The 26,282-nt window shown below is 39.7% G+C and overlaps 1 protein-coding gene across 3 annotated transcripts in view; it reads left to right on the plus strand.

Annotated features, from left to right (window-relative positions):
* Nucleotides 1-26,282, plus strand: part of HECW1 (HECT, C2 and WW domain containing E3 ubiquitin protein ligase 1) — a 163,951-nt gene that overhangs the window by 59,834 nt on the left and 77,835 nt on the right. For all 3 annotated transcript variants that reach the window (XM_070424743.1, XM_070424742.1, XM_070424744.1), the window contains exons 2-4: nt 504-828; nt 10,806-10,913; nt 24,855-24,949. In XM_070424743.1, the coding sequence (XP_070280844.1) occupies nt 540-828; nt 10,806-10,913; nt 24,855-24,949 (492 nt within the window). In that variant the 5' untranslated portion in view covers nt 504-539. The remainder of the gene's footprint in view (nt 1-503; nt 829-10,805; nt 10,914-24,854; nt 24,950-26,282) is intronic.

Here is a 26,282-nt window from a genome sequence, read left to right on the forward strand (position 1 = left end):
GAGGAATGACCATCTCACCCAGCAAGGGGCCACCTCTCATTCTAGGCTGTGTGTAGGGTTTTAAATGCTGCAGGAATCACTAAAATGTTTAGTGATAATAACCCTCATTTACTCTAATGAAGGATAAAATTGGATCCAATTGAATTGATGCTGGAAGACTCAAGAGGTGGTACTTTGGTTGGGGGCGGACATATCTTCAGGACCATTCTGCACATATGCAGGCCTTCTAATACCAAGCAGGTTGGAAGGAGCTGGGAGAAGTAGGCTCCAGCCAGTTGGAAATGCACAGCCCCTTGATGAGCTCACATTTTCATTCTTGCCTGCTCTATGTGAACCCAGAGCCACAGTATTTGTCCGGAGAAAAATGCTCTGTGTTTCAAAACTTCCTAGGGGGCTGCTCACTCGCAGCTCCTTTCTCCCAGAATATCCTTCATTTCCTGTGAAGACAGTGACCTTGTGGCTGGGATCTTCCGCCCCTGCTGATTGTCTGCTTATCCCCACAGAATCTGTACCAGAACAGGTTTTTAGGCCTGGCCGCCATGGCATCTCCATCTAGAAACAACCAGAACAGGCGCCGCTGCAAGGAGCCACTTCGCCACAGCTACAACCCCAGCCAGTTCCACAGCATGGCCATCAGGACCGGCCCCCATGGCACCGTCACCATCCCCCGCTCCACCAGCGACACTGACCTGGTTACCTCTGACAGCCGCTCCACGCTCATGGTCAGCAGCTCCTACTACTCCATAGGGCACTCCCAGGACCTAGTGATCCACTGGGACATAAAGGAGGAAGTGGACGCTGGAGACTGGATAGGCATGTATCTCATCGGTGAGTAGAATAGCAATTAGCCAGGCTGGCTAACAGTGTGCAGCAGATATAACATCTTAGGAATGTGGTTTGGGCATTCAACAAGCATATTGTTCATATTTCACTCCTCTGCAGGCTTTAATATTTCAATAAACTCTATAATTTAATTAAAACTCACAATTCGCAATCAAATGTGTTATGCACCAAATTCTAACACACCGAAGACCACACACTAGCTTCTTGTGCCATCTCTGCTCCATAGAAGATCATGAGAGAGCAGGGTAAAGAGTGGTTGAACACAACCACTGTTACCACTTGTACATCTACATGGAGTTAATTTCACTTTTGTTTTCAACAGAATCATAGGCCTCTTTTTCCCTGCTCTTTCAACATTCTTTCTGCTTTGTAATACTGCTTCCACTGCAGACAGTGAACACAAACACCAGGGACTAGCGAACAGCATGATGGCTGAAAGGAAAGTGGCTGCACAGGTCTGTAGTGCCAGAGAACATGAACCTCACAAGTTGTAAATTATGGAAATAACGTTTCATGAAAAATGTGTTTCATCTATTTGACATGATAGAGTCAGGTGTGGTGAGAATTGGCGCATTTACACTGCACAGTGAAAGGGGCCACTAGAGTCAGCAAATTCAGCGTAGGCCAGGCCTTTTGCATTCAGTCTCTGCAATGAAGCATTTACACATTCAGACACACAGATTTAACATCATCAAATATCAGAGAAACTAATGATTGTTATGAGTATTTTATAACCGAGGCTGTTTTTTTTGTTTGTTTTTTTAATATATATTTTATTGATTTTTTACAGAGAAGAAGGGAGAGGGATAGAGAGCTAGAAACATCGATGAGAGAGATCGATCAGTTGCCTCCTGCACGCCTCCCAGTGGGGATGTGCCCGCAACCAAGATACATGCCCTTGACCGGAATCGAACCCCGGGACCCTTCAGTCCACAGTCCGACACTCTATCCACTGAGCCAAACCGGTTCCGCACCTAGGCTGTTTTTATGATAAAATATAGGGACTCTTATCTGTCCGGGTGTCAGGGAAATATTCTTTGGTTCTCTTAAATGTTTTGTAACCAGTTTGGTTAGTGTAGTTACCATACACACAATATTATAATGATTCAGAAACATAATAATTTTTGAGATTTTTTTACATAAATAGTGGTTACTAAATAAACTGAACTTCCAAGCAGGTAACATTTAATTTGCTTTAAAAATAGTTCCTGATTAAAAGTGTTTGGATACCATTGATCTAGAACAGTGGTTCTCAACCTTCCTAATGCCACGACCCTTTAATACAGTTCCTCATGTTGTGGTGACCCCCAATTTCATTGTGACAAATTGAACATAATTAAAGCATAGTGATTAATCACAAAAACAATATGTAATTACATAAGTGTTTTCCGATGGTCTTAGGCGACCCCTGTGAAAGGGTCGTTCGACCCCCAAAGGGGTCGCGACCCACAGGTTGAGAACCGCTGATCTAGAACAAATCTTGCAAAATAATAGCCCATAAAGCATATTTTGTTTAGTCCATTTTGTTTTAAATTTGATTAATTATTAACACTTAAAAAAATGCAGAGATTTCCCATTAAAATTCAAATTCTAACCTTCCATCACAAAAGCCCTCAATTAGGCAGTCTGAGCCTGTAGCTCCATGTGGCTTTAGTCAGCTGGAGTTAAGCATTAGCTTTCCCATTGAGACTGTCCTGCATCCATCTATTTTGCCGTAGTTCCCTTTCTACCCATCCCTACTTGAATTATGAATCTTACTTGTTTAGAACCTTAGACAATTGGGTTCTTAGTTTGAATCTAGTTTTAAATCAACTCTTTATAGCTGTACCTTCCCGCAGTGGTAGATGTCAATGCCATTCATTTCCCAGTCAGGAAATAGGAGAGAAGCAAGCAGGGTTATGGGGGCATTTGAGGAACATTCAACCGTGATGAGGGAATTGACAGATTTGGAGGTCAGCCCTAGATCTGGGCTAGGAGTGTAGACCTGGAGTAATCGGCACCCTGAGAGTAGATACTTATGTGTTGGGTGTAGAAAGAGAGTGCGAGAAATCCACTGTCAAAGAGAGAGACAAAGGAGTAACTCAGAAAGGGGATGGAGGAGTTGGAGAGGTGGGACAAAAATTAGGAGCCCACATCATAGATGAAAGACTTCAGAAGGAAGGGTGGTCAGCACTATTAACCTGTCATGAAATTCCGTTGAATAAATTAGATCAGGCATTAGCATGACATTCTTACTGAGACAAAAGGAAACACAGCTCATCATCTTAATTTGACAGTTTGTTCTTTTTCCTAGTAGCTGTACATAGATAACTGTGAATTTATTTTTTATTAAAAAATATTTTAATGTTCACATTATTGCAGTCCCCTTCCCCACCCCTTTGCCCACCTCTGGATCCAGAAGCATGAATACATAGAACAGACGGGTTTGTGCCCAAGGGGCAGGGGATGGGGGTGATTGGATAAAGAAGGTAAAAGAAATAGCTAAAGAACATATATGCATAACCCATGAACACAGGCAATAATGTGAAGTTATTTAATGCAAAATGACAACACTTTTGGTGGCATAACAATTCAAAAATAACTTCCCAACCCAAAATTATCTGTGAATCATAAAAATTCATAATTTGTAGGTCCTTAGTAACTCATATGCCAGATTTTACATCCCAATATTAAACTAATATTTAATATATTTTTTTAAAACCCTCTTAGGATCATCAATCTTTAAAAGCAGTCATTTCCTTGACCCTGTTACGTCCTTATTAAAATGACTTACCCTGAGCAGTGTGGCTCGGTTGGTTGGAGCATAGACCTATACATACACCTAAAGGTTGCAGGTTCCTGGTCAGGGCACATACCTAGGTGGCAGATTGAGTCCCCATTTGGGGTGCATATGAGAGGCAACAAATTGATCTCTCTCTCCCTTCTTTTCTCTAAAAAAAAAAAAAATCAATGAACATATCCTCAGTTGAGGATTTTAAAAAATGACTTAACAAGGGGGAGGATCCAAAATGACAGGGGAATAGGGGGACGTTATACTCATCTCCTCCCAAAACCAACCGGGAGTTATAACTAAAATATAGAGCCTGCAACCTGAGTAACTAACTGAAGACTAGCTGGAGAGAAATCTTATCATCAAGGATTTATAGAAGAAGCCACATCAAGACTGGTATGAAGGGCAGAATGCAAAAATGGCTGGCCCTACTCCCACAAGAAGTGGCTAAGATTCCAGAAGGATATCTCAGCTGGGGGGAGAGGGGGGTCCCCCTTAGAAGCATAGGGTCTCAAACCCAAGCCAACTCCCAGGCCTAGAGCACAGAGCTCGAAAGGGATGCCCATTTAACATTTGGCTATGAAAATCAGCGGAGATTGTGTCTGCCAGGGACAGACAGCAGTCTGCTAGAGACACAAGCACACTCAGTCAGTGCACAAAATCTTGTTCACAGCCACTCACCCTGGACTCGGGCAGAGTGGACTAGAGTCAGTGAGGACAGACTGGGATTTGTGGCTCTGGGGAGAGAGCTGAAGTGGCAGTTGCCATGATGGCTGTAGTGAGTCTCGCTCCCACATCGTAGATGCCATATTTTTTGGGTGGAGCACTCCCCTCCATATAGGCATCAGCCTGGGGGAAATGAATAGCTCTACCTTCTGGACTCCCTCTTGCCCCACTCTGTGGAGCTCACACACTGCTGAGGAGTGAGCTGCCTGAGCCAGGGTGTAGAGGTCTGGGAAGACTCAGGGGGTGTCGGTGACTGAGTTGAGTGGCTTTAGGGTAGAGGCCATTCCCCACTTTCCTGTGAATATAACTGGCACCTCCCTCTTAAGACAGATCCACTAGACCCACACTCCAGACTCCTGTGGCTCCTCTCTTCTAAGCTCTGGGCAGGTTCTGGGACAGACTGAGTTGTGTGGCTCTGGGGTGGGTGCCACTCCTCCCACCATCCCTCCAGACTGACTGGCACCTCCCCTTCATGGGAAATCCACTAGCCCCATTCTCCTAACTCTTGGTGGTCCTGCCCTGCTGACATTAGGCTCCTGGCAGAATCTGGGACAAACTCAGGTGTGTGGATCTAGGATGGGGCCCATTTTCCCCTTGTATGCCTGAGTGGTGCACAGCCTTCCCTTTACACAGCTTAATCTTGATTTGTTTGGGTCTGATAAACCCTACTGGACTCACCAAAACAACTCTCTGAGATACTGCCCTACCACGAAGGTGTGTGAGCACCCAGAAGGTGGCAGCTAGACTCAGGAACATTTGCTGAGTGGCCTCAGACCCAGCACTGGCACTGAGTTTGAACTTGTATCACTCTGGTGAACACCACTCACCCCACTCTGATGACTCACTGAGTCACCACCTCATGCAGCTCAAGTACCACTAGAGCAGTGATGGCGAACCTTTTGAGCTCGGCATGTCAGCATTTTGAAAAACCCTAACTTAACTCTGGTGCCGTGTCACATATAGAAATTTTTTTGATATTTGCAACCATAGTAAAACAAAGACTTACATTTTTGACATTTATTTTATATATTTAAATGCCATTTAACAAAGAAAAATCCACCAAAAAAATGAGTTCGCGTGTCACCTCTGACACGTGAGTCATAGGTTCGCCATCACTGCACTAGAGGCTCTTTCAGTGACTGAGTCTAACAGGCAACTGACAGGTGAAGGCAGTTGGAGAAGGATTTCTGGGTGCCTTGAGACTTTTGGTGGCCTGTCTCCAGGCCTGGTGCTGGTAAAAGCCAGCCTTGATGCACAGCTCGATCCTTCCCATGCATACCCAGGCCAGCAGAGGCAGCCACACACTGTGGATCACTTTGCAGCTCCAAGCAGGTTGCTCAGGGCCAGTCACAGGGAGCACCTGCATTGGCCTGCACCAGAGTCTCTCCCAAGAGGCCACAAAACCAACACACCCAGTAGCCAGCTTCGTACAACATCAGAGCAGGATCCAATAAACTTCACCAACAGTATATCCAAAGGGATATCTCAGCAGGCACCACACCCTGCTGAGGCAAATTTTGCTTTGTGTGGTCAATACCTCCACAGCTCATACACTGTGGTGCAAGTTGATCCTCACAGTCAGCCAATCAGAGTGTCAATTCCATACACAAACAGGCCAATCGTAATTAGGACTCAATTACAATAGGAGGGCTTACATAATCCACACAAGGGGCAGTCCTGGAGCACCCAGCTCAGGTAATGAAGGAGACTGTACCATGGGGTCCCACAGGACACGTACTACATATGACACACTACCAAAACTGAGAGTCAGAACAGATCTACCTAGTACATAAAAAAAACACACACACACAAAAGGCAGCCAAAATGGAGAGACAAAAAAAAATGCCTCAAATGAAAGAACAAGAAAAAAAGATCTAAATGAAATGAAGGCAAGCAATTCATGAGATATAGATTTTTTTTAATGGGTATAAGATCACTCAAGGAACTTAGTGGGAACTACAGCAGCATGAAAAGGACATAGGAGCCATAAAAAAGAACCAGTCAGAAATGAAGAATACAATATCTGAAATGAAGAATATACCAGAAGGAATAAGCAATTTGTTGGATGAAGCAGAGGATCAAATCAGCAATTTGGAATACAGGTAGCAGAAAACACTGAATCAGAGCAGCAAAAAAAAAAAAAAATTTAATGAGGATAATTTAAAGAACTGTTGGGACAACATTTGCATCATATGGGTACCAGAGGAGAAGAGAGAGTGCAAGGTATCAAGAACCTATTTGAAGAAATAATGACTTAAAACTTACCTAACCTTGTGAAGGAAAATGGCACACTAGCCCAGGAATCACAGAGAGTCCTAAACAAGATGAATGGAAAGAGGCTTATACCAAGACATATCATTATTAAAATGCCAAAGGTTAAAGACAGAGAATCTACAAAAGCAATTAATTACCTATATGGGAGTTCCCATAACACTATCAGCTCATTTCTCAACAGAAACATTTAAACAAGAGGCTTGGCATGAAATATTTGAAGTGTTGAAAAGCAAGGGCCTATAACTAAAACTACTCTCCCCAGCAAGGCTATCATTTAAAATTTAAAGAGAAATAAGAAGCTTCCCAGACAAGAAAAAGCTAAAGGGGATACCACAAAACCAGTATTACAATAATTTGGAGCTCCACAGAGTGGGGCAAGAGGGAGTCCAGAAGGTGGGGCTATTAATTTCTCCAAGGCTGATGCCTATATGGAGGAGAGTGTTCCATTAAAAAAATATGGCATCTATAATGTGGGAGCAAGACAAAATGTTAAAGCATTTCATTGATGAAGAAGGAGAAGAAGGAGAAGGAGGAGGAGGAGGAGGAGGAGGAGGAGGAGGAGGGGGAGAAGGAGGAGAAGAAGAAAGTTATAAAGAATAAAATGACAATAAATAAACACTTATCAATAATCATTTTAATGTAAATGGCTTATATGTGCCAATCAAAAAATATGGGGTAGCTTAATGGATAAGGAAGCAAGACCTATATATATATATATATATATATATATATATATATATATATATATATATGCTTTTTACAAGAGACCAACCTCAGAACAAAAGATACACACACACAAAAAATGAAAAGGATGGAAAAAGATATTTTATGCAAAAGGAAAGGATTAAAAACTGGAATACCAATAATTATATCAGACAAATAGACTTTAAAACAAATGCTATGTAATTGAAGAAAAAAAAGGACACTGCATAATGATAAAGGGAGCAATCCAACAAGAGGATATAACTCTAGTAAACATGTATGCACCCAACATAGGAGCACCTAAATATACAAAGCAAATCTTGATGGACATAAAGAGAGAGACTGACAGTAGTACAATCATATTAGGTGATTTTCCAGACAGAAAATTAACAAGAGCAACCTTAAATTGCACACTAGATCAGATGGATTTAATTGATATCTTCAGAGCATTTCACCCCAAAGCAGCAGAACATACATTCTTTTCAAGTGCACATGGAACATTTTCTATGATGGATCACATGTTAGGACTCAAAACAAGTCTTAATAAATTGAAGAAGATTGAAATCATATCAAGCATCTTCTCTGACCATAAGGGTAAGAAACTAGAAATCAGTCACAAGAAAAAAAAACTAAAATATGCACAAAGATATGGAGGCTACATAACATGTTACTAAACAATCAATGGGTTAACTCTGAGATCAAGGAAGAAATAAAAATATACCTTGAAACAAATGAAAATGAGAACCAACAACCCTAAAACTATGAGTCACAGCAAAAGCAGTCCTAGGAGGAAAATTTATAGCATTACCGTCCTACCTCAAGAAACAAACAAACAAAAAATCTCAGGTAAACAATCTAACTGTACACTAAAGGAAATAATAAAGACCAGCATGGTGAAGGCCTGGGTCAGAGCGGGGCAGGGGGGGCGGAGGGGGAGGAGACTTAATATGATGTTGGCTGTGGTTTTTTATTTATGGTCTTTATTACATTGAGGCATGATCTCTCTATTCCCACTTTGTTGACATTTTTTATCAAAAATGGCTGCTGGATTTTGTTGAATGCTTTTTCTGCATCTATTGATATGATCATATGATTTTTATCTTTCATTTTGTTTATGTGATATATCACATTAATCAATTTGCAAATATTAAACCAGCTTTGCATCCCAGAGATAAATCCAACTTGGTCTTGGTGAATAATATTTCTAATATATTGCTGGATCCTCTTTGCTTATATTTTGTAGAGGATCTTGCCATGTATGTTCAAGGGATATTGGCATGTAATTTTCTTTCTTTGTAGTGTCTTTTTCTGGTTTTGGAATTAGGATAATGCTGGCCTCATAAAAGAGCTTGGAAGTCTCCCCCCTCTTGAGTTTTGTTGGAATAGCTTGTGGAGGGTTGGTGTTAGTTCTTTGAGTATTTGATAAAACTTCCCTGTGAAGCCATGCAGTCCACAACTTTTGTCTGCCAGAAGCTTTTTTATTACTGCTTCAATTTTATTAGTTGTTATTGGTCTATTCGGGTTTTCTGATTCTTCCTGATTGGATTTTGGAAGAGTGTATGTTCCTAGGAATTTCTCCATTTCGCCCAGATTGTGCAATTTGTTGTTTGTAATATTTTCTTACAATCCTTTGTATTTCTGTGGTATCAGTTGTTACTTTACCTCTTTTGTTTCTGATGTTATTTGTGTCCTTTTTCTTTGTCTCTTGATAAATCTGCCTACATGTTCATCATTCTTGTTTATCTTTTCAAAGAACCAGCTCTTGGTTTCATTGATCTTTTGTATTTTTTTTTAGTCTCTATGTCATTTATTTCTGCTCTGATATTTATTATAACTTTCCTTCTACCTACTCTGGGTTTTTTCTCTTGTTCTCCTTGTTTTTCTTTTAGTTGTAGGGTTATATAGTTTATTAGAGATTTTTCTTGTTTCTTGAGGTAGGCCTGTAATGCTATGAACTTCCCTCTCAGGACTGCTTTTGCTGTGATCCATAGATTTGGGGTTGTTTTGTGTTCATTTTTATTTGTTTCCAGGAAGTTTTTCATTTCTTCCTTGATCTCATTGGTAACCCACTCATTGTTTAATACGTGCTATTTAGCCTCCATGTGTTTGAAAGATTTTGAGTGTTTTTAGTGTAGATGATTTCTAGTTTCATACCATTATGAGCTAAAAATATGTCTCATATGATTTCAATCTCCTTGAACTTGTAGAGACTTATTTTGTACCCTAACATGTGGTCTATTTTTGAGAATGTTCCATGTGCACTTGAAAACAATGTATATTATGCATCTTTTGGGTGAAATGTTCTGTAAATATCAATTCAATCCATCTGATGTACTGTGTCATTTAGAGTCAATGTTTTCTTGTTGGTTTTTCATCTGGAAGATGTATCCAGTGATGTCTATTGAGTGTTAATGTCCCCAACTATGACTGCATTGCTGTCGATCTCTCCCATAAAGTACTCCAAGAGATTTTTTATATATTTAAGCGCTCCTATATTGGGTGCATTTTTTAAAGTTATATACTCTTGTTATATCAATCCCTTTAGCATTATGTAGTGGCCTTTTTTGTCTCTTGTTATGGCCTTTGCATTGAAGTCTATTTTGTCAGATATAAATATTGCTACCCTTGCATTTTTTTCATTTCCATTTTCATGGAAAATTTTTCCCATCCCTTCACTTTTATCCTGTGTGAGTCTTTTGTTCTGAGGTGACTCTATTGTAGACAACATATATTGGGTCATGTTTTCTTATCCATTCAGCTACTCTATTCTTTTGATTGGAACGTTCAATTCATTTACATTTAAGGCTATTATTGTTAGGTACTTATTGCCGTGGTGCTCCAGGCCAGGGAGCTGGGCATAGAGTTGAAACACCACGAGGGGACCATTGTAACTAAGATATCTTCCCAAGTTCTCAGCCACCACAAATGGGTATGGGGCCAGGCTTTTTAGAGTCTCCACCCTTCCTACCAGTTTTGAGGTGGCTTCTGTAAATCCTTGGTTGTAAGACATGTTCAGCTCATCTTCAGTTAGCTATTCAGGTTAATTGTTCTATAATTTAGTTGTAATTCCAGTTCGAACCTGGGAGGAGATGAGTGAAACGTCCACCTACTCTACTGCCATCTTTTTCCCGCCTAGGAGGAAGATTTCCACAATGAGATTTCATGCATATAAGAGTTTTCAAAAGTAAAATAAACTACCATAAAAGCAATTATAGTTTTGTTTTTGTAGTTGTTCAAGAACCAGCCAGATGATAATTTATCAAGAGTGTTGTGAAATGAGAAGAGAGTTCTACATTAAAAAGGGGCTTGTCCAGAGGTTACCTCTGGATACTGATTCTGTGATTCTCTGTGAGTTCTCTGATTCTGTGATTCCAGATGCTTTTTTCTCCATTGTTCTGGAGATGACATTAATATCCTTTGCTCTTTTATTCCCATATATATGCTATTGGCTGATATGTTTCTCTACTCTCTTCCTTTCTTGGGAATATAGATGAGGTATTGTCGGAAAACTTTCTGGACTATAAGAACCGTGGAGTCAATGGTTCTCATCGGGGCCAGATCATCTGGAAGATTGATGCCAGCTCTTACTTTGTGGAACGTGAGTACTTTTCCCATTAACAGGATGAAGCAGAATTCAACTGCTTTGTTCTTTGTACTGTTGTATTGCCTGCATTTAGAAAGATGCCATGTGAAAGGGAGACATAGAGTTGATGAGATGATATAATAGTGAGTAAGGTACAATAGTTGGGTAACACCCATACAAAATAACCCAGAGGGCCACTCCTTTAATTTCAAGGAAAATTTTTTTTCACGTTCATTCATCAGCCTCTGGACTCAGGACCTTATGGCTCACATCCCTTAATTTTTGTTTCATGACTCCTCTAGCTGCTTTTCAACTTTGTGATAGTTGCCCCTTCTGTATCCTCTCATCCAGTTTTGGCTTTGCTTGACCCAACCCTTCAAGGCTCCTTGCTCATGGCTCCCACATGTTGTTCCACTTTTCCTAAGGATGAGGATGATATATTATTACAGCCAACCCGGTTCTTTGGTTTCTGATCTACTGACATTTCTGAATGTGTAAACTTGTCATCATGTATCTTATTTTCTAAAAGTTCCTGCTTTCATTGAAAATAAATCATTTTCACAGTATGGAAGGAGGTTTTTCATAGGATCCCATACTGGTATATTTCCCATTGCATGAGGGGCTATCTATATGGATCTAGTGTTTGCCAGATGAAGTAATGCACAGATTACCTTTAATCTACAACTCCTTTCCCCTATTTGGATAATGAGAGTGCTAACTACACAAATCCATTCATGCATTATCGTGTTCATAGTTGGTATGCATTCCCTATAACACTTCTGAAGGAAATGAATAGTTTATTCTTCCAACTGCCCAGTGCTCAGAGGAAATGATACATGTCCAGGAACCTAAAGTTATCTGTTATCATTTGATTGTGGTTCAAGATATACTACATCCTCTAGCATGTTTTGCTTCCATTTATATTTACTCTTATTTTCATTCATTCAGTCAATGAACATTTTGTGAGACCCACTATATCAGGGGTCCTCAAACTATGGCCCGCGGGCCACATGCAAATACAAATATTGTATTTGTTCCCGTTTTGTTTTTTTACTTCAAAATAAGATATGTGCAGTGTGCATAGGAATTTGTTCATAGTTTTTTTTAAACTATAGTCCGGCCCTCCAACAGTCTGAGGGACAGTGAACTGGCCCCCTGTTTAAAAAGTTTGAGGACCCCTGCACTATATTCTAAAGACTAGAGATTTGATGATAAAAGGCCTGTGTCTGCCCTCTGGAAACTTATGGTGTCTCTACTTCTGGAAAGGACACAATTTCTCCCTGCTTTTTTGAATTTGCACATGCAGAAAGAGGTAGACTATCAAGAGATTTGATACTATCGGATGTAGAGAGGACATGATTTTATGGGATGAGGTTGCTGGCCCTGGATTTTGAGTTAGACATAATGAAATTCCCAGTAAGAGATTTCCTTTTATTAATAGTTACCTCCCTGACTCTAGTTTTTCTTCTCTCTAATTCATCTTGCACACTGGTGCCAGATAAAATGCCTTTAACCCAATTCTACTACCATCTGCCCAAAAGCCTCATGGCTCTGCTTTCTTATTGCATCAGCTGAAACTTCTCTGCCTAATTGCCAAGCCCCAAGTAAACAACCCTCAACTCTACTTCATATGTTTTAATAATACCAGTATCTTCCCCTATTCCACAGATAGCATCATTGATTATAAAGAAGGTGGGTGGGTTTGATTTGGGGATAAAGATAGGCCTCAGCTAGTGGTACCCAATAGGGCTTCCCAAATGCCAGTAAGAGCAAAAGGGTAAAAACTTCATTAGCCATGAATATTAGACATAATAGTTGACTATATGCCCCAGTCTACATTCAGAGTTTAGTGGAAGAGTCCTTCCTTATTACATACCTATTTTTCTTTTGCAGGGAGTTTTAACTAATTGAGAAATAGACACAATTTAGTGTTAAAATACAGTATCAGTGTAAAATGATTCAAGCATGAGCAAAACTTTCAGCTTTTTATCTTTCTAGCGCAAGGAAATAAATATAAAGGATAATATTAGCTCTCATGACTGTTTTTTCATTCTGTATCTGTCAATGTGTAAAAGGTGAATTTGTATAGAAGTTAATCTATCAATAGTGCTATTCTTTTCAAGGCAGTTTTTACAAGGTTTCTGTGACATACAGAACATTTCCTATATATTCATCTCAAATAACAAATCATCCTATCTAATAATAGACAAACATGGTAATTGACCGTACCTTCGCTATGCCTCCCATTGGCTAATCAGGGCAATATGCAAATTAACCGCCAACAAAGATGGTGGCTAATTTGCATACTGCAGGCAGGGTGGGACAGTGCAATCCGCCTGCCCCGCCGCCAGCTGCCGCCTGCCCCACCACCCGCCAGGCCTGCCGTCCACGTGCGCAGCCCCGCCGCCCGCCGGGCCGATCGTGATCCACCCACCCCGTCCCACTGCCCACCGGGCCTGCCATGTGCAGTGGGCAGCAGGGTGGGGCAGCGCGGCAGAGGGCCTGCCATCTGCAACCCAGCACGGGATCCGGTCCTGCCATCTGCCACCCGGGGAACCGAGCTAAGCCTGCAGGTGGTTATCTCCCGAGGGGTCCCAGACTGTAAGAGGGCACAGGTCCGGCTGAGGGACACCCCCCATCCCCTCACCCCTTCACCCCCCCCCCCCGCCAGTGCACAAATTTTTGTGCACCGGGCCTCTAGTTTAAAATAATTGTCTTCACCAGCTGTATGAAAATGCACGTTAAATATCATTAGAAAAATATAATATAAAATAAGCTCTGTACAATATATAAACTATTGTCATAATTGAGTGAATATATACAAATTTGTTACATAGAAATGTCCTATAATAAACAAATGGCTTGCCAATTCATATTCAAGATAACTAAAAGTTCAGCACAGCACTTTGAAAAAATGACATTTTAAAAATGTTCTGTGGCAACCTTGAGAAGATCCCACTCCACTATGTCTATATATATCTATATATCTATATGTCTATATATATATCTATATATCTATATGTCTATATATATATCTATATATCTATATAGATATATAGATATATAGATATATATATAGAAAAATGGGTGAGAGTGAAATTGAAAAGGTGGATATTTATATTTGCAAATACATCAAATGAATGATCAATATACTAAAAATGTATTATTCTGTACAAATATAATCTCGTCAATAAATGTACCAACAAAAAGCATAATTGAACTTCCAAATAATTAAAATACTAACTCAGGACACACATATAAATCAAACAATTTAATATGCTAGAATGAATCTCAGCTTTAGGTTTCTGAATGCATTAAAAGTGTATATATGGTCTGCCTGCCAAGGCTCTCACATACCAGTAGGGGAGACAAGCTTGTATTTCTTATTGTGTTCTCTGTCAATGAAGAGGAGCACTCAACCCAGTTTGGGGCCACAGAATTGATCACCGTTCACAAATAAGAGGAGCTATAGGCAGACTTGGCCAATGAGAAACAAGGACTGGTATTGGGGGAAATGTCATAGAGAGGTCATTCTAGGCAAAAAACAGCACCTGCAAAGGCAGGAGGGCAGGAGGGGAGGGGTAGACTGAAGCAGGTGCAAAGAGTTGAGGATGGACTCTGAGGAGGGTGAGGGGGAAGAGAGATCATCTAGTGTGAAGGATTAAGGATGGCAACAAAGTCCTTGACATTCTTCTCATTAAGAGGTGGAGCCCATGTCCCCTTTCTGGGCCTGGGTAGGTTCTGTGACCCTGTGCTGATTTCCTGCTGAAGAGATGCTCTTCCAGCTTCTAGGTCGAGGCCTTAACAGACTGGTAGCATCTACTTCATACCTCTTTGGACACACACTCTTAGAGCCCCGAGATAGCTGTGCTGTGAGAAGCCTAAAATGGCCACATGAGAGGCCACATGAGAGACTGCATGGAGAGAGCATGCAGGCAGCCCAGCTGCCCACAACCTTTCCCACCGAGGGGCCAGCAGAGGTCCAGCTATCCATCACAACAGCATGGGAGACTCCAGGGAGAGCTGCCAAGTTGAGCCCAGTCACTTCAAATAATTTCGAGAGATAATAATACAGTTCTAGTGTAAGCTGTTCAGTTTTTGGTCTGATTGTTATGCAGCAATAGTTACATCACATCAGGGAAACCGTAGGAGCAGGCTTATGGCAGTCAGGGAGGAGAAACTATAAAAGGGGACATCATCCGCGTGACCTGCTGAGTGCCAACAAGGGTATCATGGAAGACACAGTCTAGAATGTATCTGCAGAGAGTTGTCACATGGGATTATGGTGATGTTTGTAAAAATAAAAGTCAACAAGCTGATAAGAAAGACTGCAAGGTGAGCAATTCACTCCAGCTTGCTCAGAATGATCCTGGTTTGGGCTCCGATCCTGGTCTTCGTAAATCTGCATTGACAGAGAAGAGGCAAAATGTACAAAGCACTCCTCCAGGCAGCGTGTCTGTGAGAGCGGCTCTGAGGCGGCAGCTTGAGAAATTGAATCAAGATGGGCTTGAACAGGTGGACAGACTGCATGAAAGGTGCCATCAAATTAGACTTCTCAATTATTTAGCATTTACTTGTGTTCAACTTCTTGACGACACTCTTACATCCTTTTTATTTTATGCTGACAAGAGCAACATGAGATGGATGACATCACCATCTTATTTGAGGAAAAAACTTAGTCTCTGAGACACGTGATCGCTTATGGAGTAGGTAATGGAGCTGGATTTCTTTTCCCAGGCTTTGCTTATGCTCATCAACCTGAGGGAAGAGCCTATGGGGATGTTGAAGCGGTGGGACACAGAAGGACATTTGATGATTTGAGGCCCATAAGGATGCAGAGAATAGTTAATGACACCAGCCTTTCCAAGAAGCCCTCTATAGACTGGATGACTGGGAAGTGTGAGTGGAGCAGGATAGGGATGGAAAGATGGAAGGAAGAAATATGTACTGACCAGCAGTTACGTTTAAGTTTTTAATCCATTTTAGTTTATTTTGTGTATGGTATAAGAGAGTGGTTCAGTTTCATTTTCTTTGCATGTATCTGTTCAATTTTCCCAACACCACTTGTTTGAGATTGTTATTACTCCAGTGTATATTCTTACCTCCTTTGTCATAGATTAGTTTACCATGTAAGCAAGGGTTTATTTCTGGGCTTTCTATTCTGTTCCATTGATTTGTGTGTCTGGATTTTGTCGTTGTTGCTGCTGTTGCTCTTTTTCCCCCTGGTACCATACTGTTTTGATTACTATAGCTTTGTAGTATAGTTTGAGATCAGGGAGCATGATACCTCCAACTTTGTTCTTATTTTTCAAGATTTCTTTGGCTATTTGGGATTTTTTGTGGTTTCATACAAATTTTATATTATTGTTCTAATTCTGAGAAGTATGACATTGGTATTTTGATAGAAATTGCACTGAACCTGTACATTGCTTTAAGTAGTATGGTCATTTGAATAATATTAATATTTCCGATCTGTGAGCACAGTATATCCTGCCATTTAACTGTGTCCTTTTCAATTTATTTCTTCAGTGTCTTATAGGTTCCAGGTAGAGGTCTTTTATCCCTTTGGTTACGTTTACGCCTAGTTATTTTGTTCTTTTTATGCATTTATGAATGGGATTTTTTTCATTTCTCCTGATTTTTCATTATTAGTGCATGACAAGTTTCTGTGTATTAATTTTGTATTCTGCTACTTTACTGAATTTGTGAATTAATTCTATTAATTTTTGCTGGATCCTTTTATCTGTGAATAGTGACAGTTTTACTTCTTCCTTTCCTATTTGGATGCCTGTATTTCTTTTTCTTATCTGATTGCTGTGACTAAGACTTCCAGTGCTATGTTGAATAACAGTGGTGAAAGTAGGCATCCTTGTCTTGTTCCTGATCTTTGAGGAAAAACTTTCAGCTTTTTATCATTGACTATGATGTTAATTTGTCATATATAGCCTTTATCAAGTTGTGATAAGATCCTTCTATACCCACTTTGTTGATAGTCTTTTTATCATAAATGGATGTTGAGTTTTGTCAAGTCCTTTTTCTACATCTATTGATTTTTTTATACTTGGTTTTGTTTGATGTGATGGATCATATTAATTGTTTTACAGATGTTGAACCCATAAAACTCCTAGAAGAAAACATAAGAAGTAAACCATCTGATATCAGTCTGAGTAATATTTCTTTGGACAGATGAGGGCAGAGAGAGGCCAAACTGGCAGGAGAATATGTGGGTCAGGTGAGAGAAACTGACCTAACTAAGATGATGCTGTGTCTAGACTTACAGCCAAGTGGGTGAGGCCATGTCTGAAGGGCATGGCAAGCTAATTACCACAATACCCAATTATACAACAGACACGGCAGATGGGCATGAAGGTGGCTGGGGTCATCCCAGGAGGGCAGTCTGTGCTTGTCTCTGGGGATCTGTGCATGGGTTACAAGATCTGACCCCTGGGTTGTCATTTGGGGTAAGTCTTCATCCTGAGTAGAGAGATGATAATAGTAATAGCATCAGCTAAGCATATCTGCATTCTCCTGATTTGCCAAGCACCATGTGGAGTACTCGTTTATTGCTCGTTTAATCTTCATAAAAACCATAGGCAGAAGACATTATTTTCCCTTTTGTTGATAAGAAGCCTGAGGGGCAGAAAGATAATATAGCTGATCCACTATTTACAGGGAGTAACAAATGGTGGAACCAGGATTTGAGCCTAGACAGTCTGACCTTTTAGCCACTATGATGTCCTAATAAGACCAAAGTAGGCCAGAAAGTACAAGTGCGAGGTAGAACTTCACTAGACTTCTGGCCCATTGGAGGGTGGGGTATCAGGTAATATCCTGGATAAAACTTTGAAGTTGGAATCAGTGATGGGGGATCACCTCCCACAGTGATTGTCAGAGAAAATATTTGGACATCAAATATTTTCTCAGACATCACGGGGCTAATAAATCCTTGACCAGAGGAAGGAAAGTTGAAGTGATTCCCATATAGCCTTCCTCCCATCCAGATTATTCTGAGTGGGGAGCTCAGGCTGCACCATAAAAACTGTAGAGAAAGTCAAATTAGAAGACAGAGGTTATCCAAGATTTCAAACACATATATCCAGAATCTCCTCAATTTTATGTATTTGTTATGTGTGCATGAATCCCATTTGTGTACACAATTCTAAAAGTATTACTTATCTCCTACAGAAAATTTGGGGGGAAATCAAAGTAAAAATGATACATAATTTCAGCACTGTATAACATTTTAAAATAGTATTTATTGCTAGCATTTTTCCTTAGATGGGCTTTATAAGTATTTATTAAATTAATGAATGAATTAATTAAGCTAATGTTCATACCTCCAATGCAAGAAGCATGAGTCTTACGCCCAAGGGCAACAGCCTCAGATGGCAACTGAGCCATCTGGAGGAAGACAGAGCAATATGGATGGAGGGAGGGAACCAGGTGGTCCCTGGTCAGACACAAAGCAAGAGGGTGCCATAGAAAGAGAATGGAGTTGACTGACCAATCTAACTTCTTGGAATAAGGAGGTGGCAAAGAGGTACCACCTTTTAAAGCAGAGGACTCTGCTGTCTGACAAACATGGCCCACTCCACACTGGGGTTCTGACCAACCAGTTTAGTAATTCCTCTTCCTTTGCTGCTGAGAAGTAGACACTAGAAGAGCAGTGGGAACGTGGGGTATTTCTTTCTCTACTTGCTCTTTTGACCCACGGAGCCTTCGGCCAGATCTGTGGTCACGCACAGCTGCAATTTCCGTGGTAAGGACAAAGACCCACAGAAGTCAGGGAAGCCTGCCTGCATACCATGTGTGCCTGCCCAGGTACTTGTCACTCCTCCTGTGCACCCACCTGGGACAGGTCAGATGTACCCCCAGAAGTTTCTGACAGAGCAACACGTCCCCAGTCATCTCAGTCATACACACCAACTTTGGACACCAAAGAAGAGTACAGAGTCCAAATAATATGAAAATGTACAAAACTCCTCAAAAAATCTCATTTGAGATATCAGTATCTCTGTGTCCCAGTTTTTCGATAGTCTAGAGTTGTATGGTACCCACCAACACCCATGAACTCTAGAAAACGCCTTGTCCAGCAGCTTCTAATCTAAACCCTGTTTCCCCCTTTCCAAGCAAAGCCATAGTTTGCAGAACTTGGTCTGTATGTAGACCCACATTGCCAACCAGTTGTGTTACTTAAAGGAGAAGGCAACAAAAACAGAAAAGAAAAAGGAGAAAATTGTCTTTTTTCAGCTTCACCAGAATGAGCACCCATCTCTCCCAGGTTGCTCAAAGGCCTATGAGCTTAGAACACAAGTCAGAAAACTCATTTTTTAAGGGAGGAACTGCCAGGTCTCCTCAGTATCAAGAGATAGAGCCCTGACCAGTTTGGCTCAGTGGATAGAGCGTCGGCCTGTGAACTGAAGGGTCCCAGGTTCGATTCCGGTCAAGGGCATGTATCTTGGTTGTAGGCACATCTCCAATAGGGAGTGTGCAGGAGGCAACTGATCGATGTTTCTCACTCTCTATCTCTCTCCTTTCCTCTCTGTAAAAAATCAATAAAATATATTTTTTTAAAAAGAGAGAAATAGAAAATGTAGGCTCTGCCTTTCAGATGTTTTCGTGCTTAAATGTTTAGTCTTTTTCCCTAAAGGTTTCAGGATTCAAATGTCTGAAGGGAAACCAGTCCTGCACTCTGGCCCCATATGGCCACCAGCAGCCCTGTTGGTCTCTCTGCCACAAAGTGAAAGGGGCTGTAGGTTATCAGCTCATCCTACCGGTCTTCTCTGTCTAGAATTTGTAGTCCCTGTTGCTTCCAAGGCTCTGCAGTGCCTTAAACATTTTGTTTTAAAATCATCTTATCTAGTTAGAAGCAGAAGCATTCATCTGCTACAATTACTCTATCCTAGCAGGAAGAGGAAAACTGTAATTGCCTTTTAGCAAATACTCCACGTGCAATGATCCTAGAAATCAGAAACACTCTCGAGGGTGAGAATCACCAGCACTGAAATAGGAAACAAAATACATTTAGGAGGTTGTTTTGAGTTTGGGATTGACCCTCTAAAGCAGCCGTGGGCAAACTACGGCCCGCGGGCCGGATCCGGCCCGTTTGAAATGAATAAAACTAAAAAAAAAAAAGACCGTACCCTTTTATGTAATGATGTTTACTTTGAATTTATATTAGTTCACACAAACACTCTATCCATGCTTTTGTTCCGGCCCTCCAGTCCAGTTTAAGAACCCATTGTGGCCCTCGAGTCAAAAAGTTTGCCCACCCCTGCTCTAGAGTCTAGCACCTGAAATAAGTATTTCCTATAATTTAAAATTCTAGGGTCATTTCACATAATGCTTCATTTTAATGAGTCTCCCACTTTTGCTGGATTCTGTATTTGAAAGCATTAGTATAGGATTTATGCTGCTCTAAATAGGAAATAATTCAAATAATATATGTTTTTCGTGTAATAAGAGATATCAGTCATCACGACTACTTCAAAAAGGCTGCAATTAACCTTTTTTATTCAAGTCATAATTTAGCTATTAGAAAAACATGACTTTATCACAAGGCAGTTTTTCTAGGTGAGGCAACTGTGAAATGCTTAAGGATGTGAACATCTTCCCTATGTATTTAAAATGTATGACTTTATTTTTTCAGTTATTTTAAAATTACAAGGATAATATACTCAGTCCATAATATAGCAGTCTAAATCACTTCTGGAAGTTCCAATCCAGGTAAGATGCTATCTTTACCAAATTACAAAATTTTAAGAAATCACTATAATATTGTGTAATATGGTAAAGTTTTTTTTTTTCTGTTAGAGTCATGTATTACTTTAATGAGACTTTTACTACAAAAATATCATTTAGTATCAAGTAAAAACACCATGTTTTTCAGGACTGTTTCTAGTAAGGCAAAGTGTTTTGTTTTTGTGTGCAACTTGATATGGCTTTTAAACCTATATAATTTTGTTTTGAATGAGTTATTGGATGCAAGCTGCTGAAATTAAAAGAATCAGGACAAGGCTGTATAAAAGGTGTCATCTTCATTTTGGTGTTGGTCCAAAGCCAGGGCCTTATACATGAGGAGCTTTAAAACTCTTACTTAATTAAATTCAACAGGTAATATCAGTTTTTAATTTAAATAACTTTTACAGTGTTAAGTCTGTACATATACAGCACAATCTTCAATGTTAGATGCCTTGCCAATGAACACAGCATTTCTCTAAGCTGCTTATTTCTAACAATTCATTTTAATTCATATTTTAAAAAAAACAAATACACATGAATAGATTGCCATGTAGTATAGACTGGGAAGACCTAAGGTTTTGTACCATTAATGTTGATTGTTGCTTTGAAAGTATTGCAATTGCTGTTTCCTTTTAGTAAAGCTAAATAATCTTCAGACTAAAAATTTAAATTATATCATATTATTACATTTTTTCTTAATCTTTTTAAAGATATTTTACTTTTTATTACACCTTCTACTAGTAGATAATTATTGAGACTGACTCACAGTGATTATGGCTTTTTGAGTGAAAATTGCTTTTCCTTAAGTCAATATTGTTTTTGAGGATGTGGTTTATGTTTGTCTCACATCTGTTTTATAAATGAAATATTAGTAGATTTCAGTTCATTGATCTTGCTAAATAATGTTACTGAATAGATAATTTGGTTCTTTCTTCACAAGGAGCAAAGAAAATCTCAAATAAACAATCTAACCTTACACTTAAAATAACTAGAAAAATAAAACAAACAAAACTTAGAGTAAGTAAAAGGACAGAAATAATAAAGATTAGAGTGAAAATAAATGACATAGAGCCTAACAAAACAATACAAAAGATTAATGAAGCCAAGAGCTTATTCTTTGAAAAGATAAACAAGATTGACAAGCCTTTAACCAAACTCATAAAAAAGGATAGGGCCCAAATAAATAAAATCAGAAATGAAAGAGGTGAAGGTACAACCGACACCCAGAAATACAAAGGATTGTATGAAAAGATTACAAACTACTATATGCCAAAAAAATTGGACAACCTGGATAAAATGAATAAATTTCTAGAAACATACAATCTTCCAAAACTGAATCAGGAAAAATCAGAAAATTTGAATAGACCAATTAGAACAAGTGGGACTACATCAGACTAAAACGTTTTTGCACAGCAAAGGAAACCATCAACAAAATGAAAAGACAACCCACCAAATGGGAGAACATATTCACCAAAGATACATTTGATAAGGAATTTATATTCAAAATTTATGAAGAACTTATACAACTCAACACCAAAAAAAAATCCAATTAAAAATGGGCAAAGGACCTACCTAGACACTTCTTGGAAGATTACCAATAGACATTTGGAAAGATGCTCAACATCACTAATCATCGGGGAAAGGCAAATTGAAACCACAATGAAATATCACCTCACACCTGTCAGCATGGCTGTCATCAATAAGTCAACAAATAAGTGTTTGTGAGGATGTGGAGAAAAGGGAACCCTTTTTCACTGTTAATGGGAATGCAGATTATTGCAGTCACTGTGGAAAACAGTAGGAATATTTCTCAAAATATTAAAAAGTTGACTGCCTTTTGACCCAGCGATTCTATTTTCTAGTAATATATTGGAAGAAACCAGAAACTCTGATTCAAAAACTATATGCACCCATATATTAATTGCTGTGCTATCTACAATAGCCAAGATTTAGAAACAGCCCAAGTGTCTATTAGTAGATGAGTGAATTTTTTTTAAAAAAAAAAGTTTGGGTACATTTACACAAGAGAATACTGCTCTGCCATGAAAAAGAAGGAAATTTTACCTTTTGCAACCACATAGGATATTATGCTAAGTGAAATAAGCCAGTGAGAGAAAGGTAAATACCACATGACTTCACTTATATGGAATCTAATGAACAACACAAACAAACAAACAAAATAGAAACAGACTGACACGTCAGTGGGGAGAAGTTTGGGGGGACTGAGTGAAATAGCTGAAGAGATTAAGAAAAAATAGAAACTCGTAGAAATACATCAGAGCATGCTGATTACCAGAGGGAAAGAGAGATGGGGCAGATAGAAGAAGGTAAAGGGGGGATAAATGGTAATGGAAGTACACTAACTTCAGGTCATGAGCACACATACAATATACAGAAGATATATTATAAAATTGTATATTTGAAACCTATATAATTTTAGTAATCAATGTGACCACAATAAATTCAACGAAAAATTTAGGTAAGGGGTTAACACATGGCCTGGCAAAATTTTCAAATTTAAAGAGAAAATCCCACAACAATTAATTGGGGAAAGCAGGTCACCTTCAAATGAACTAAACTCAGCTTGGCCACAGATATTTTCCTCTACAGAAAAAAATATCAGAAAGTAATGGAGTCATAACATAATCATGTAGTCATCTTCATCATTATCATCATCATCATCATCATCTTCATCACTAACATTTACTGAGCACTTAACTGAACTCTAAGCACTTTATTTTATCATCCAAAATCTGAAGAGGTGCGTATTATTGTTGGTCCATTTACACATAAAGAACAGGGTGTACAGGGAGGTTGACTGCTCATTGTCTCACAGATTTTCAATAATGGAGCTGAAATTCAAACCCGGGCAGCATGATTCCCCAAGGCCATATCATTGCTACTTATATTCTAGAACTCTAAAAAAGAGAAAAAAATTGTGATGCAGAGAGCTTATCATTGATGTGTGCCACCGTTTAGAAAATATGCCTCCCATCTATGTGTTTATATAACTTCTCAAAATCTTCCTTCAAATTTCTAAGCTTTTAATCACAGTGAATTATGTTACAGGCAATTACATAAGAAACAGACTGGTGGTAGGCATCAAACTACCTAAAACCTTAGAACTAAGGGTTTAGAGAAATAACCTCTTGGAATAACCTCTAATAGAGGAATTTAAATAACAGAATTTACTTGGGTAAAAAATGCTAAGGCCAAAGCAATTTTATATGGTACATTTTTAGAAAGAAGTCAGATCTGTCTGTGAGTTGACTATCATTGTCCACTGGGACCTGCCTGGCTTATGGGAGTGTCCACCAAAGTCACTGGCGTATATTCTCCACCAACAGAAACCTACAATTTGAGGTGCATTGAAGAAGGAAAATTTATTCAATGCAAACAGTTCAATCGTGACACAGCACAGCTGTGAATACAGCATGGCTGTGGTACAGCTCAATTGTGATATAGCATGGCTGTGAAAACAGCACTGCCATTCCGAAGCCCTGAGGCCAGGCTTCTCTCCAACAGGACAGCAGTGCTCTGCTCCTCATTGATTTTCTGTGCTCCACTTTCTGCCGGTCCGCTCTGCCCTGCACTGGTCTGCTCCACTGTGCTCCAGGGAGACATCTTTGGAGTTTCAGCCCAGGAAACACAGTCTTTGGTGGGAAGGGAAAGTGTCCTCTCAGAGCAAGAGGGGAGCTAACATATAAACAGAAGTCCTCCTCCCTGGTCCCTGATTGTTTCCTCCTTATGCAAATAAGGACTCTGAATTCTCACAGTTCCATTGCTCCAAAAGGCACTGCTCTGATTGGTCAGTGAATAAGCTGATGGGGTTATAGCTGTGCAGCTCTGACTGGCTGGGAAAAACCCCGGTCCTATCGGTTGAAGTAGTATTCCAGGAACTGCTTTATAGGGGCTGGTTCGGGTGGCAGGAACACAGTGCAGGAAGCCTGTTCAGTACAGGAGGCAGGCGGTTCAGTTCAGGCTTCTCCCTGAACTGTAGTTTGTGTGAGAGGCCCTGTGCAGAAATTTCTGCTAGCCTCTGTACTCTAAATGTGAGGCCAGTACGCCAGCGGGAGCCCTTCTTAGTAGGTACCTGCTTTCTCAGGGTCCTGTGGAGGAACTAGGTTGCAGTTCCTGATGGTGTCCTCTCTGGCCCTGGCCATTTCTTCCTGGTTATACCTTACCTCTCAAACCCATTTTATTTTTGTCTTTCAGGTGAAACTAAGATTTGCTTCAAATACTACCATGGAGTGAGTGGAGCCCTGAGAGCTACCACCCCAAGTGTCACGGTCAAAAATTCAGCAGCTCCTGTAAGTCTCATTCCTTCCTCTTTGGTCAGACCTAACTCTGTGCTTCTTCACTTTTCCATTTGCTGGTGTGTGTGTGTGTGTGTGTGTGTGTGTGTGTGTGTGACAGAGACACTGATAGATTATTAATAGGTAGATAGACAGACATGCATCTCAAAGTAATAAAGAGGAATGAGATCTGAAGGCAACCATATGAAAATGCATACCACTTTTTGTACAAGAAATGTCAAGCTTCAGTAGAGAGCCAGATGTTTCTCATAATCTCATGCTTAATAACAGTGAATAATAAAACTTTCTTTGGAACACATTTTAAAATTTCTTGGTTTCAAATATTTACATTTTCATATGTTTTAATTTCTTCTTAGGCTTATAATTAAATGACACATGCCCATAAAGCATAGCATAAAATCATTTTCACAGTCAATAAATGGTAGAGCATTTGTCTGGGAATGCAGCATATTTCTTAACCTCAAACATGCCTTTAGAACGCATCTTAAACAAGAAGTCAGGATGCAATACCTTCCAGACCAGACAAACATCTTTACTTCCTGGAAAATGTTTACCAGTTACAGCTGCCTCCACTTGCATACCATCAATCTGGTGCTGAGGTGACTTTGTAAATGATGTTAGCAAAAAGCCATGAGTTTGTAGAATTTTATGAAACTTTAAAAGTGTCTCACCTCTGAGTTTAATAGCTTCTGAGATATACATTATCTTTTGGCACCAGACCTGTTTTGATGCAATAGATGAAGAACCTTTTTGTAAATACCCTGAATATCTGGGAGAAGAATATTTAAATAGGAAGAACCAAAATATGTACTCTTTAAGTAGGAAGGAACAAATGTACTATCCATTGTTATCATTGCATGTTTATGTTCATTTAGCATTAAATGTGCAGTTTAGCCCAGCCAGTGTGGCTCAGTGGTTGAGCATTGACCAATGAATCAGGAGGTCATGGTTCAATTCATGGTCAGGGCACAAACTGGGGTTGCAAGCTCAATCCCCAGTGCGGGGCATGCAAAAGGCAGCCGATCAATGATTCTCTCTCATCATTGATGCTTTCTATCTCTCTCTCCTTCCTCTCTGAAATCAAAAAAATATATATATTTTAAGTGTGCAGTTTAATTTTACACTTTTTAAAAATTCAGATTGGAATGCACACACTTTAGACTTGTAATGCTACAAGGCTCTATTAAAAGTGTATTTGTTGTGTCCTCAGGGAAGTTAAATTCTGAGAAGGAGCAAGCTAGATGTTTATATTTTTAAACTAGAATTAGGAACAATCCATTGCAATTGTTCCACTGAGGCAAATACAGCACTGTGGTCAGCCTGCCAA

Source organism: Myotis yumanensis, unplaced genomic scaffold, assembly GCF_028538775.1.
Source record: "Myotis yumanensis isolate MYYU_CA2020_CCGP unplaced genomic scaffold, mMyoYum1.0.hap1 SCAF_9, whole genome shotgun sequence".
Lineage (NCBI taxonomy): Eukaryota > Metazoa > Chordata > Mammalia > Chiroptera > Vespertilionidae > Myotis > Myotis yumanensis.